This window comes from Malaya genurostris, chromosome 2, assembly GCF_030247185.1.
Source record: "Malaya genurostris strain Urasoe2022 chromosome 2, Malgen_1.1, whole genome shotgun sequence".
NCBI classification, from domain to species: Eukaryota; Metazoa; Arthropoda; class Insecta; order Diptera; family Culicidae; genus Malaya; species Malaya genurostris.
Window position 1 is genome coordinate 79807818 of NC_080571.1, and position 14197 is coordinate 79822014.

At 37.1% G+C, this 14197-nt stretch overlaps 1 protein-coding gene across 3 annotated transcripts in view; it reads right to left on the reverse strand.

Annotated features, from left to right (window-relative positions):
• Positions 1 to 1968: 1968 nt before the first annotated feature.
• Positions 1969 to 14197, reverse strand: part of LOC131427324 (dynein light chain 1, cytoplasmic) — a 50276-nt gene continuing 38047 nt past the window's right edge. For all 3 annotated transcript variants that reach the window (XM_058590398.1, XM_058590399.1, XM_058590400.1), the window contains one exon: positions 1969 to 4355. In XM_058590398.1, coding sequence (XP_058446381.1) covers positions 4194 to 4355 — 162 coding nt within the window. In that variant the 3' untranslated portion in view covers positions 1969 to 4193. The remainder of the gene's footprint in view (positions 4356 to 14197) is intronic.

Genomic DNA, 14197 nt, shown 5'->3' on the forward strand with positions numbered 1-14197 from the left:
TTCACACCTGACCAATCAGCGTCGCCGTCAATGCAACCTGTATAACATCAGTACCGATATCGAACCGGATCGGAAAGGTTTGAAAGTTCCTCAACGGTAGAATAAGACACTCTTATTCCTGATCAGAGATGCCAGATCTGAAATTTTTGCCTGGCATCTCTGTTCCTGATAACAATAAGTCCCCTTTTTTAATCTAATTCACCTGTTCAGGACGAATGTGATATATTAATCACCCCCATTCTGCACCCCGACCGAATCGGACCCCGTCGAACGAATGTAAAAACCTGCATTCTATAATTCGATCGAGTGATGCCCTGCCCACACTCGCATATCAGTCCCATACCGACCCCCGCCAATCTCGAGGCAGCTTGAGGAACGAAATCCTTTCCCAATACACCCTCGGAAATCGCAACAAAAGTTGAGGGTTTGTTCAGTAAAATTAAAAAAAAAAGATCAACTCATGTCTGTCCCATATGCAAAGCACCCGCATATCAGTCCCATCCAGTGCAAACAATTGCACCCATCCAACCTCAACAATTGCACCTGCTGCAATATTGGAATAGCAAAGGTATACCACCGATACTCCACGTAACGATATCGTGATTTAGCAGTAGGTAGTACAATGAAACAAAATATTCGGAAATAAAATTTGGATCGTCCTCCCCTCGACATGCCGGCCCTCCACATGGAACCGACACGCAAGTATGGGCAGTGCCTTTCTATGGAAAACTTGAACTCGATCGAGCTACAGAACGCAAAACTTCACACTCGATCGAAACAATCCGACTCGAACGAAATACAGAACCGAAGTGAATAAGCATCCCAATTGCATCAGAAATGCCTGAAACCACCCAATGGCCCATTGTCAATTTCAAGCAGTACCAGTCATGTCAACTCCGTGATCAATCCAGATGATATATTAGATTCATTTTACAGTTTTAAGCGAACGGTCGATCTCGGTATGGTCCGATTGGGTCAATACAAGTGTAAGTTGACTCCCACTCTCATCCGCCAAGCAGGATACGCGCCCTGTAGTTCATCATCCTAAGCTTAGGGCAATATGATAGTTACTATTAGTAACATAAAATTTATAATATTTTAAATACAAAATTGAGTGTTGCACACTTCCCACGTTGAGAATATTAGCAAGTCACAAAGTGGGTTGATAATCTATACATCTATAGTAAGATGTTAGTTCCTTATCAACAGTTGCACTCTGTCCCACCGCTTGCTAATATTCCGCACCTCCTCATTCTGCTAAAAACAGGAGTCACCAGTCATCATTTGACACCGGGTAGGTATGAGGTCGGGGCTTGTGACGGCCAGAGCTAAGTCAATCAAACTGCCGATACAAACAGTATGATTATGATATTTGTCGCTCCTTCCAGGATGTCGTGCACCTTTGACCCCCAACCGGAAGGATTGTACTTTAATATGAAAAAATAAATTTTGAAATCGGATGAACCTTTTGTGTTCATGTGCGTGAGACGAGAGAACGAAATAAATTGACATCTTACTGGCCGCAAACCAATTGTAGTCATTCAGAGGATTGTGGGTGCCGGTTTGTACTGAAGTGTACATGACTAATTTGATTTTTTACGTTTAGCCTTCGGCTTGGTAGAGTTCTGCATACACCAATATCAATAAACTATAGAATCGGGTAGTAAGGCATCGACTTATTTGGATCGTTCCATAAAGTCAGTAAGCCTTCTTTAACTGACTGCATTATTACGCCGTTGAAAAAAAAAATTTTTAATGCGAAATTTGCGCTATTCTATAGGGCGTTTTGGGGAATACTGTCATCATTGCTTCTCTTTAGAATACTTACCAAAGAAATTCAAAAGCGTATGAAACAGAATCGTTCACAGCATACAAGAGCTGCGAACAAAGCGGAACAACGCTCGAAATGACTAAAGATTATAGAATAGCGGTAATAACCGCGAAGGGATGGAAATAAACAAATATCTATTCGTTTTACATTTGGTTCGAAATGTGTTTCCTGTTTTTTTTTATTTATTTATACGATTCAGTTTTCAATTAATAGCATCTATCTCCAATATGTTCGGCATGGTTTTCACTGCGTTTTATTTTCTTTACACAAAAATACTGTAATATTTCCATTCATATAATAGCTAATGAGAAGTACATAAATTGATTTGACTGAATAAATTCAAATCTGTTGGATTTTCCTTAACATTTTATGCGGTTAAATTAATTGTTTGAACTTCGGCCTGTGCAGTACTTTTTTTTAAACCTTTTAATTATTATATCTGAACGTTGTTGTCGGCACTGCGACGGTTCTTTGGAAACAAATAATGATGTGAAGTGACACGCACGTGGTTTATGATTTTCTACGGCAACTGGTGCTTTTTGAGTCATTGTATAAAATAAATCTATTCTCCACTCTGTCAAGCAATATTCACTGGGGAAATTTCCTGTTCCATCTTGCAGTTTGTTTTGTGACTGTCTAAAATCAATCTACGGTTTCCTGGTTTCGTCATTCGATGCTCTCTCTCTCTAGATGTGATTAGTAACCTGCGTGTGATTGTGTGTGTGTGTGTAAATAACCTGTGTGTTTCCAAAATATTAACTCAGTAACGCACAAAACGTTTGAACCGCCGGTCAGTTGTTTGGACGAATTATGAGAGTATGTTTGATTCGTCAAAAATGCGTAAATTTGATTTCATTTTACATTTCATAATCGGGGATTGATACACACGTACATACACTGACAAAACGACAGGATGCTTTCCAAAGATTCAAGGGAGAACACATACCACTATGGGCATAGAAAGGCGAGTTTACAGATTGGTCTCAAACAACGAGAATAAAAAATTGATTTCTCATTGGAGTCATTGCTAAGATGTAGCGCGACAAAAGTGCCTAAAAACATTATAAGATAAAAGGAAGTGCTTTCGTGCCACTTCGAGTAATATGGTTGTCGTTATTTTTTAGCGTTTTGGTTCAATAGTTCACAAACAGTAAACAAAGATCAGCAATTTATTATATAAAGTGACTCTAAAAACAAACAAACAGACGAACAGTTTCAACGAAATGTGTTTAAATTTGTAGGTACGTTTAAAAACTAAATTCGTTCTAATCAGGGATTAATTCAGTATTCCAAACAAAGACTTTACTGGGGGATCAATTATCTATTCTTCTTTTCGCTAAAGTGCTTTTATAAGACGTTTCGTACCAAAAGTGTTCGTGTCTTCATTGATTTTCCTATATATGGTTCGGAAAGTGATTAAAACTACAAATCGAACCTCAACCTGAAGTGCTGTTTCCGTTTTCTCTCGCTGATTTTGTTAAAGTTACCCTGGACCACGCTTTCGGTACAGCCATCATACACTCAAAAGATAAACTACGTTTCTTTTAGGTATTCTTTGAACCACTTCCGCCATATTCACGACTATTCGTGGTTCGATCAAAGTAATAAAGTGCAATTGTTTTATGTTCAGAACGCGGCTTATGAAGAGTATTCAATTATTTAAAAAATTGTCTTTCAAAGCCAGTTTGGTCGCATCACATCACATCTGAAACAATTACTACAACATTGGTTTTATTATCCTCACCTTATCCGTTCAAATCTACCATCCTGCTCCGGACTGAGATTGTGTCACATATGAAACTATCGTACAAGCCCATTTTCCACCGTACCTAGAATGTGTCAATCATATTACAACAGACTTCAAATAGATGAGAGTGACACCATTTGAACAATAGGTGGATTGTAACAGACAAAAGTGATTTTTATACTGCACTTATTTGTTTGTTGAATATGCAAATAGCTTTGCTTATACAGGGTTTCCGAAGATGGTTGAAATTCCGTCGTTTGCTTCTAACAATGAAAACAACTTATTTACGTGAATAATCACATAAAAGTAATGTTATTTATTTTTTGAGTGTATCACACGCACACCTACCGCCGTGTCTAGTCTCAGCTGCCCTTTTTGCTGTTCAGTTGTATTACTGACGTCATCGGTTTGGTTGTTGGGCAATGGTTGTTATAATATTCGTTAATAATAGTAGAAGTAATAGTAAATAGAATGTTTTCCTGCTTTGCGGTTGCTTGCTACTGCTGCTGCTGCTCGATTTGCTTCCTCCACCTCCTCTTCCTCTTCTCTACAGCTGCTCATCATCTCTGTATACAACAAATACGCGCTACTTATGAAAAATCCTACTACTCGAATTTAACCGCTCTTAAATAAAAGGATAGCGACTTGTCCCAGGTAGAAGTAAATAAAATGGCGCGTTTCGTGCGTGACGTAGGAGCCGAAGTTCCGACCGACGATACAGTGCCAGGTGGGGTTGTACTTTTTGTCGAACTCCTTCTTGATGTACGCGGCAATGTCCTGCAAGATGAGAAAAAGTAAAATGTTGTGATTAGAGAACATGCTGAATTAAAACAAACTTCAGTTTTCATCTACAAAAACACATAGCAAAAGGTTCATTTATTGAAAATAACATTGAATTCAGTATTGTTTGGAATGCTTAGACAGACTTATGGTATTTCAAGTGAAAAACTATACAACAAATTATATAAGCGGATTATTTTATCCACAGTTAAGAGCTGGTTTGGTCCATGAGTTTTTTTTGTATATCGAAAAAGCAAACATTTATTTGCTTTAGGTTATTCATCGTGAATTCTTTAAAAAATCTTCGTACAAGTGTTTTGTCATTCCATTGCACATTAGCTTCATCAACAAACAAAATGTGCATTATACTGTACCGTTTGCCATAACACCGTTTGGCATTAAATTATTTGACATAATATTTATTTGGAATAATGGTCATTAGTCATGTTTTAAAAATATGTAGTTTTAATCACTTTCCGAACCATATATAGGAAAATCAATGAAGACACGAACACTTTTGGTACGAAACGTCTTATAAAAGCACTTTAGCGAAAAGAAGAATAGATAATTGATCCCCCAGTAAAGTCTTTGTTTGGAATACTGAATTAATCCCTGATTAGAACGAATTTAGTTTTTAAACGTACCTACAAATTTAAACACATTTCGTTGAAACTGTTCGTCTGTTTGTTTGTTTTTAGAGTCACTTTATATAATGAATTGCTGATCTTTGTTTACTGTTTGTGAACTATTGAACCAAAACGCTAAAAAATAACGACAACCATATTACTCGAAGTGGCACGAAAGCACTTCCTTTTATCTTGTAATGTTTTTAGGCACTTTTGTCGCGCTACATCTTAGCAATGACTCCAATGAATATGAATTTTATATTCGATCCAAATAATTTAATGATATTAGGTGAGATAGCATTTTTGGCATTAAAAATGCCTTACTCTTCACTATACGGGGCCGGGTGTCAATTAAAAATTAGAAAACAAACTGCGTTAGATTTTTTGTCATAATTTTGAACACTAATAATTCAGTGTGCTGTGGATGGATTTATATAATTTAACTGCCAATCGATTCGAAAACATTTAACTTATACCGTTTTCGTTTATTGATCAGAGCAGCCCGAAAGCTGACCCAGACTCGCCCAAACAACGTTCGATATATTTATTTTAGCAACCTGAGGTCGCTCTAGATCGGACTCGAATCGCGTAGTTTCGCTCTAAAAATTTTCTCGGATCGCACCACGCATCCATGCGAGTTAGCTTATTTTTTCTTTTTTTTATGAGTTGTCTAGTTGTTCTTTTTTTATGAGTCTATTTAAATAGCATAACATTGAAAAATTGACTTAAATCGACCTATGTTTTAACTAACCAATCACAGCAGGGCAAATGATGTCATCCTACTGATTTTTCGTACACGGCCGAAGGTTTTGATCGTTGGTCTGCATCTAGAATCTGCTTCGTTCGGTATGGGGAGTATTTACGTTATGCAAGAAAAAGTATCCTTCCCTTCTGCATCGCATGAACGGTATCCACACAAGGGAATCAATAAATTTCTGCCATCTTACAATTCTAACTTTAAATAAATATTATGATTAAACATTAGTATATAAAACAAGAGTAACTTAGAGACCTATTATTAATAACGATTCGTATGAACAACAAAGATGAAAGGCCAAAGGGTCAAAACACTTGTACTGTAAAACGCTGATGTAATACACAAAAATAAGATTAATAAACAGATATGCAAAAAAAACTCTGCAATTTCAACTTTAATCGGCAGCCTGTCGCAATCAAAATAGGTAGCTTGTTGGTCGCTGGATGCTTGTTTTTCGTGGTATGTGGATGTCAGTTTATTCCATCTGCTGCACAACGCGTTCGCTTGAGTATATTGAATCTGTTGATTCTACAGGAACTAGCAGGCCAATTCAAAACTTTCGGCGATGGATTTTTTTAACCTAATTTGAAGCGCTTGTATTTCGGTAATTTGTTGATATACCAAATATCAATTCGTTTGTGTGGTTGCATGTTTTAAAAATATACGTACGGCCCGGCAGGCCGACAAGTAGCTCTAGTAATTTTAAACGCTTCTTACTAGGTGATTTGATGATGGAATTATGTTAATTCTCGATGAACATTAGATTAGGTTGCGATTGCGCTGGTCTTGAACGTAAATCTCTATTTACGAATGAAAGCCGCAGTTCGCAAAAAAAAACAAAGAATATTATTATAAACACTTCTTGAACGCAGTTGACGATGATATATGAGTAACGTTAGTGTTTCACAATTATTCGCCTATTTTACAAATGTATATCTCTTGATGAGAGAGTTTCAAAATTGCATTTTTAATGTCATCATGATCGGTCGTGTCTCGTACCCATATCCTGTGACTTTTCTTCTGGAAATTCTGTAGTAGATAGCCAAGAGGGTTTTTAGTGTATGAGATGAAAATTTACCAACTTGAATTAGAATAAAGTCATTATCTCTATAATCAATATTCAGAATTAAATATATTTCTCATATAAAAAGATTATGCAATCACTTGAAAAATCGACTAGTAGAAATTGGTCCGGCCAAGTGTTCTACACCATTCGACACAGTTCGTCGAGCTGAATAATGTCTGTGTAATATGTAAACTTGCCTCAAAACTACTCTAATTGGTAGTCATTATAAGTAGAGAGCAAAAAAAAACTAATTCCAACTTTCCTGGCTTTCGGTTTGCGATTAACGACCGGAGATTGTAGTCATATACTGAAAAATGGATCTCACTCACTTTTCTCGAACCGACTTCGAATTTACCAGTTTCCGGAATCAGGTTTCGGAAATACTTTTTTGTTTTTCAAGAATCAAAGAAACTTATTTCAAGAATATTACACATTTATGTATGATATGAGAAAGGCATTATCACTCCTCTAGGTGAATTGAAACTGGTTTTATCTATCTGTTTCAGTACATTAACGTATTTATTATTCTTGTTTTTATTTTCGTTTTTTATGGTTGACGGTGTCCGATGATGACTGCCCAGCGATGTGAACATCAAATGTCTTAGAGTAGCATGAAAAATGTTCCATTCCGGAAATCTTAGATGTCTAGTAATCTTTGAAATCGAATCGAAACAAAAGCACATCGAATACTAAAAACCGCGACTAAACTTTCTTAAATATTTACTGAATTTGTGTTCATCACTGTTGAGATCGAGGGGATTTCAGCCAGCTGATAAAATCGTCATGTCAGGGAAACCTCTCGCAGACAGAGAAAGTTGATAACTAACGATTTAAGACCTGTTCCTGATGTCACGAACAATGGAACTGTGCTGTATTATTATTATTTCACCCCTGTTCAAAAGAAAATAATTTTGTTAACGAACTGCTTGCAGTGTTCGGAGTTTTCCCGACTACGTTGGACTTCTGGTTTGATGGCGTGCAAGTTGCCACAATATGCTAAACTCAATTTCACTTTTGAGACTTCTGTCGTCTGACTCGTAATATTGCGTGAAAATCGGTTGGGCAAATGAGCAAAGCTTTCCCTTATTCCAGTAACCCCCTCGCCGCGCATTGATAAGCTTACTGCATTCGTTTGCTGCCTCACTGGAACGCAAACTTGAACAAATTCACGAACTCGAACTACGCTAACTATTGACACGTGTGACACGGAAACGACGGAAAAGTTATTCGCTATCTTCCCCTTTTTTCACGCCCCACCCCACATCATGGCACCGGTAAATTTTGTGCTCGGCTGGACTGTCGATCAGTTCTACAACTGGCGAAATTAATCATATCATCATTTCACAGTTCATAGGATACATATTTTGCTTCAGTTGCATTTCAAGAGCCACTCAGAGAAGAAAAAGTTTGACACCCGTAAAAGCATGATGATAAATCAAATGAAACACGATCATTATCAAAGTGATTTATCGAATTAAACAAAATTCCTCGAAAATAATAGATAGTTTTGCCAAAGGGAATACGACAATAATTGGACTCGCCAAGCAACCAGCATTCAAACTCGCTTTTAATCGGACAAAAATGTGAATCGAAACGTAAGTATGAACATACTCGCAAATGTGGTTCGATTTCAGTTGAAACTGTACATATACTTTAACGTTCCGTGTTCCGTGAGTCCGTGTTTTAGCTTAAGTGCTGAAAAATAATTCGAAACAGAAAGAATCAAAGCAAAGCATAAAAGTGGAAACCGCTGAGTACAACCAACGCCAAAGTGTCCTCGTGTTCGGGCTGTTGGGTCTTGACTATGTGGGGTGGCTGGGTGGTAGCCGATGGTTTTATTGATTGGAAAGGTTGGTAGGAAGCGTTTGTCATTTTGTGATTTTATTGTATAATACAATTCGTAATCAGTTGCCAAAAGCTACCCATAATTCAGTTGGAAAAAGAGAAGATACAATTCTAGTTGATTGAAATTATTTTATATCATTCTAGACTCGAGGTGATCGAATTAATTTTTGTTCATGCAATATCGGACCAATTAAAGCTTGCGTCATTCAGTATTTTTGCAGTTTGCTTTGGAATGTTTCCTCTTCCAGCTGTAAAAACTTCGCGATTCGGTCTCAAAGAGGTTATACTTGATGGATGCTTGCCGAGCCGAAAATTAATCTTACCCACTCACGACGTGATCGGGATCAGAAATCGTGAATCGCCGTGCATAACTTCTTCCAAACATTTCCGTGCGAGGCAAACTATCGATCGACAGGATGATAGCAAGCGTTGTAGTAGAACTATGAACCGGAAACTGTATTTGAATGCGTTTAGAACGATTAGGGCCAACGCAGGGCTACGGGATTATGATAGCACCATTTGTCTGCCAGATGGGTTTGGTTCTCTTTGCGCTATTGAGCAACAAAACAGAACATTGAAACAGAATCTAGTGGTAAAAAGAAGTTATCCAATGAATTCATTGCGAAATACAAAGGATGCATCCTCATGGAGAACGAAACGTTCGTGAAAAGATGAATTGAGGGCAGCTTCTTGGAACAAAGTTCTAAGATTGTTCCTAGCAAGTTCAAATTCTTTTTTCCCGATAAATTCGCAAAATAGCTTATGATTTGGCAAGGTTTTTGTAGCTGCGGACAAAAAATTCAGGTTTTCGTGACAAACAAGGCTATGGATTTCAAAATGAACAAGGCATAGTGCCTGAAAAGGCGTATTCTTCCGTACATTGATGCACACAAGAACTGTAAAATGTAGGCATAATTCTTCATGCTGTCACTACAGCAGAGAAGTTCTACCGTACTATCGAGACAATTGATTGGATTTCTGCGAAAAAAACACCAATCCTCCCAATCCTGCCCTCAATTCCACTCAATTGAGTTATATTGGGCAATTATCAAACAGAACTGGAAGGAGAGTGGAACCCCAACGAAGGATATTATAGAAATGAAGAGATGATGGAACAAAAGGGCTTCTCAGGTTGGCAAACACAGTATCCAAAATATGATGAATGGTATTTGAAGCAGCGATTCCTGATTTACGAGAATTTCTGGTAATCTACAAATTTCGAGACGAGCCAAGGTTTCCATAGATAAAATCTGATCAGTATCCAATATATAAAAAAGTAAAAGTCACGGGCAATTTTTTTTTTTTGAAATTTTGTTGACGTTTCGTCAGTTCTTTTTCAATATGTTTTCCCGTTGGGCACTGATAAAAGTTAAACTAAGTTCAATGATGCTTTACGCCTCAGCAAACAAAATAAATCGGATGGAATTTGATATTTTCTACGATAATGTTGATAACTTATCAATACAGCTCTTACTAAGAGTTTTGGTGCGAATTATGAATCTTGAGGATTTTTTCTCAACTCCTATTAGATCTATATTCAGAAATCCGTATTCTTCTCCATGACTTTATATTGTAAATTACGAAATGCCCATTCATAACGAAACTAAAACGAAGTTACTAGCTATTATACCAGGTATACCGGTATGGAGAGAGCGTTTTTTTTTCTTAAAATGGAACACTTATTTAGAATTGCATAATTTGAAAAAATGAATGGATTGACCATTGTTTTCTGAACAGCTTGATCACCTTTTTGGCGATTTTTGGATACCACGCCAATAGAAATGATCGTCTTTTGGGGCAAACCAATCAGACACCCAATTATCGAATACTTCGTAGGAATCGAAGTGCTGCTCAGACAATGCGTGACCCATCAATGGAAACAAATGGTAGTCGAAAGGGGCCAAGTCTGGCGTATACGGCGTGTGGGATAGTGGCTCCCTACCAAGCGCTTTGATTGTATCCCGGTTTTGCTTTGTGTGGCGCATTGTCGTGTTACAAAATTTTTTTTGCCGTGTCTCCTGCCTCATTTTGGTCGTATTTCCATAAATTCATGGTTCAAATTGATCATTTGTTGTCTGTAGCGATTAGTATTAGCAGTTTCACCAGGTTTCAGATGATTATGATATGTTACACCACACCTTTCTGATCCCACCAAACGCAGAGCACTGCCTTCTTGTCGAATCGATCTGGTTTTGCAGTCAAGTTCCGGATCAACCCATTATTTTTTTTCGTTTTGGATTCCCACAATAAGCCTACTTTTCATCGCCAGTAATAATTCGATGCAATTTTGATTTTTTTTTCGTGTGTGAAACAAAATTTCACATGTTTTTCGCAATTCTCCGTCTGTCTTTCATTCAATTCATGTGGAACCCATTTTCCGCACTTTTAAACGGTCAGAAATTGTTTCACATTACTACCATTCGCTTTTGACTAGAAGTATCATCTTCATTCAACATTCACTGATCAGTCAAAGACGTAACGTAACAATATTTCTTTTAAAATTTGAAATTTTCAACACATCGCACTGTAATTTCGTCACCGAAAGTCGGATGCGGATAAAATTCACAAATATTTTATGACATCTAAGTCTACGATGTCAAAATATTTGATGATATTTTTTTATTTTTTTTTTAATTTACATATTTTTTTCGTTATGTTCATCGTGTAAGTCCTGAACAGGAATCGAATATAGGGTGGCAAGTGAATTGCAATTTCAATTTTGCGGTTTTTCCCGGTTTGCGAGAAAAATTTAATTTAATTCATACTTTGAACAGATATCCAATGTCCTAAAAATAACATTATAATAGGCCCGCTAATTTAAGATTGAAGTACTTTTCGGGCATCTAGATGTATTAATAGGAAATTATAATTATATTTATATTTTTTTCGGTTTTTTAACGATATCAAACTAACTGGAGATTATAAGAGGAGAAAGAATATGAAATCATAGAGCCATAGTACTCAAGGAAGAGCAAGGATGTGAAGAATAAAGTGCGGAAAAGTGAGACGTGACAAGGGTCATTTAAGTAAGCAGAAGGCTTCTCGTATCTAAACTTTTACCTTCTACCAGAGGAGTCGAACTTAGGCATCTTAGCGATACGAATTATCCGAGTTTCTGATATGTCAGAAAGTAAAGGCAAAGGTCATTTGCCCTTTACTGTCCGAACCGGCAAAAGTAAAGTTACGAGAAGTTGTCACATTCTGCCCACGACGGTTTCTAACACAATGTGTTTTCATTGTGTTGATATTTTCTCATACAGTTAGTTATAACACCGGAATGGAAGATTTGTCCGAAACTTATTGCTGATATTATTCATCGTCAGTTGAATAATCGTACCTAGTCATTTGAAGTTTTGCTTACTCAGTTTCAAGTACCAAGTAGTCTAGCTGCTTCATTGTCTTCGCTGTTGGTAGTGAGCAAGTTCGAATGAATAGAATTATAAATGGAGTAAAGTATTAAAATGAAAACTGAAGGAGGAAACTATCAATTTATGAGTATTCTGTAATTGATATTTCAGCTACCTGGTTTGTCTTTCATTTATTATCTTGAACCAATTCGAATGTTTACATAAACCTCATTTGAAGACCGCCCTCACACTATTGAAGGAGATATTTTGTTACTTCAAGAGATCAACTGACGGTGGTTAAACTGAGCTTTGATTGGAAGAGAATCGATTGAAGAACTGAATGCTGCCGGTCCGGTACGTCAGTGGACGTTGTGTGTGTCAGAGTTTTACTGCACTGACCTTGAGGCTTTGCTATCAATTTTTCAAGCGTGTTGAATACTTATTCTAGCACTTAATAAAAAAATCCTACAGAAGCATCCAAATTTACCTCAATTTCAAAATGAGCTGTCGTTCTGCTGATATTAATAACAACTAAAAAAGCTCTGATGCTTCGTGATTGATTTAAAACTGATGTTAAATTCTTAAAAATCGTTAGACGAGACATGGTGTGTTGGCCAAATTTCTAATGGAATGTTCGACATAGAACCTGTATGGGACAATAAGTTGTTTCAACACTTTTACTGAACATTTCGGTCAAACGTTAAATTGGGTATTGTCTCCTACTTTTCATTTATTGAAAAAAAAATCATGATGGTAACAACTGTTACTCATATTTGAGCTAGTGATATTGATCCCGGTTTTTCAATAAAATTCTTGACTGTTTCTCGATTTTTCGCGGTAAACCAAACTCCCGACATTTTCCCACTTCTCCCAATTTTCCCGGTCACTTGCCACCCTGCAAATATCGTCTCGAAAGAAAATACACAGAATAGAAGATGAATCGAGAAATTAATTGGACGAATATCCGTGAAATTTCTATAACTTTCTGTTTAACTATTACATTTAAAACATATTTTACTGAAAAAAGAGCTTCATTATTGAATTGCGTTGTACAATTCATATTCAAGTGCACAACATAGCCTAAATCCTCTGCTATGTTATGTAACGTATATACTCAGTTATAGATACTCTGGATATATTTACCGTCATGCGAAAATCTACAAAACTTTAATAGAATCTGGCATCGGTGATTTGAAAAAAAAGTTTCGAGATTTCATCCGAACAAATGAAGTTTCCTTTAAATTGCAGTCAAACCTTCACTCTGAGTAGTTAACATTGCTATAGCATTAACATGGTTCTGAGATAAATCAGTTTTTTTTTGTGTCCAGATATTGAATGATTCAAGCTTTAAATGACTGTGACATCTGCATCCTTAATGTTCGACTAACGCCCCTATTCAATTACTCTAAAAACGAACTCCGTGTCTCAAACATTTGCGATTGAAGAGTTTTGAATTTTCAAGTAAAACAATCGATCGTTTTTTTTTCGATTATAGAGGTTTTAACATTGTTGTCATTCACCTCTTCGGGCCAGAAAAGATTTATGACCCTATGTGCGAGGTTGGGAATCGAACCCAGGTGGGCAGCGTGAAAGGCATCGACTTACCCATCACGCTATACCCGTTCCCCAATCGATCATTTGACGATCTCATAGCGACCTGCTTCTCACCAAAGTCTGCCAGAGTTGCAACATGCTTCATAATCAAATTTCCGGAACGAGCCCTCGTTTTCCAGTACTGAAGTAACAGACGACGAGACGCACACGACAACCGGATCAAACGGAAATCAAATTCATGAAGAACAGTGAATGAAAAGCAGTTGCAATAAACGAATAACGCTGTGAAACCCCACGCTAATTAAGTTTAACCCATTATGACAGATGGTGGCGATGGTCTTGTTGCAGTAGATACTGTTGGTTTTTGTTTTCTTCTCAAACCCAAAACTTTCGTGTTTTTACTACCCCACCCACTAGGCGGAGTAATGATAGCACAGCTATTTTAAACATGGACGGTAGGAACAAACAACCTGCTGCAAAGTACAGGTTACCAGATTTAATTGGTTGTTAGTTAGTCATGTTTGCAGCTTTGTTCCAGTTGACACCTCTGCGATAGTCACTGCATAGAGACACTGGAGATGACTGGCTTGTAAAGCGAGAACAAACAACAGGCAAAGGGTGGTCATGTGTGATAATCTGATTGC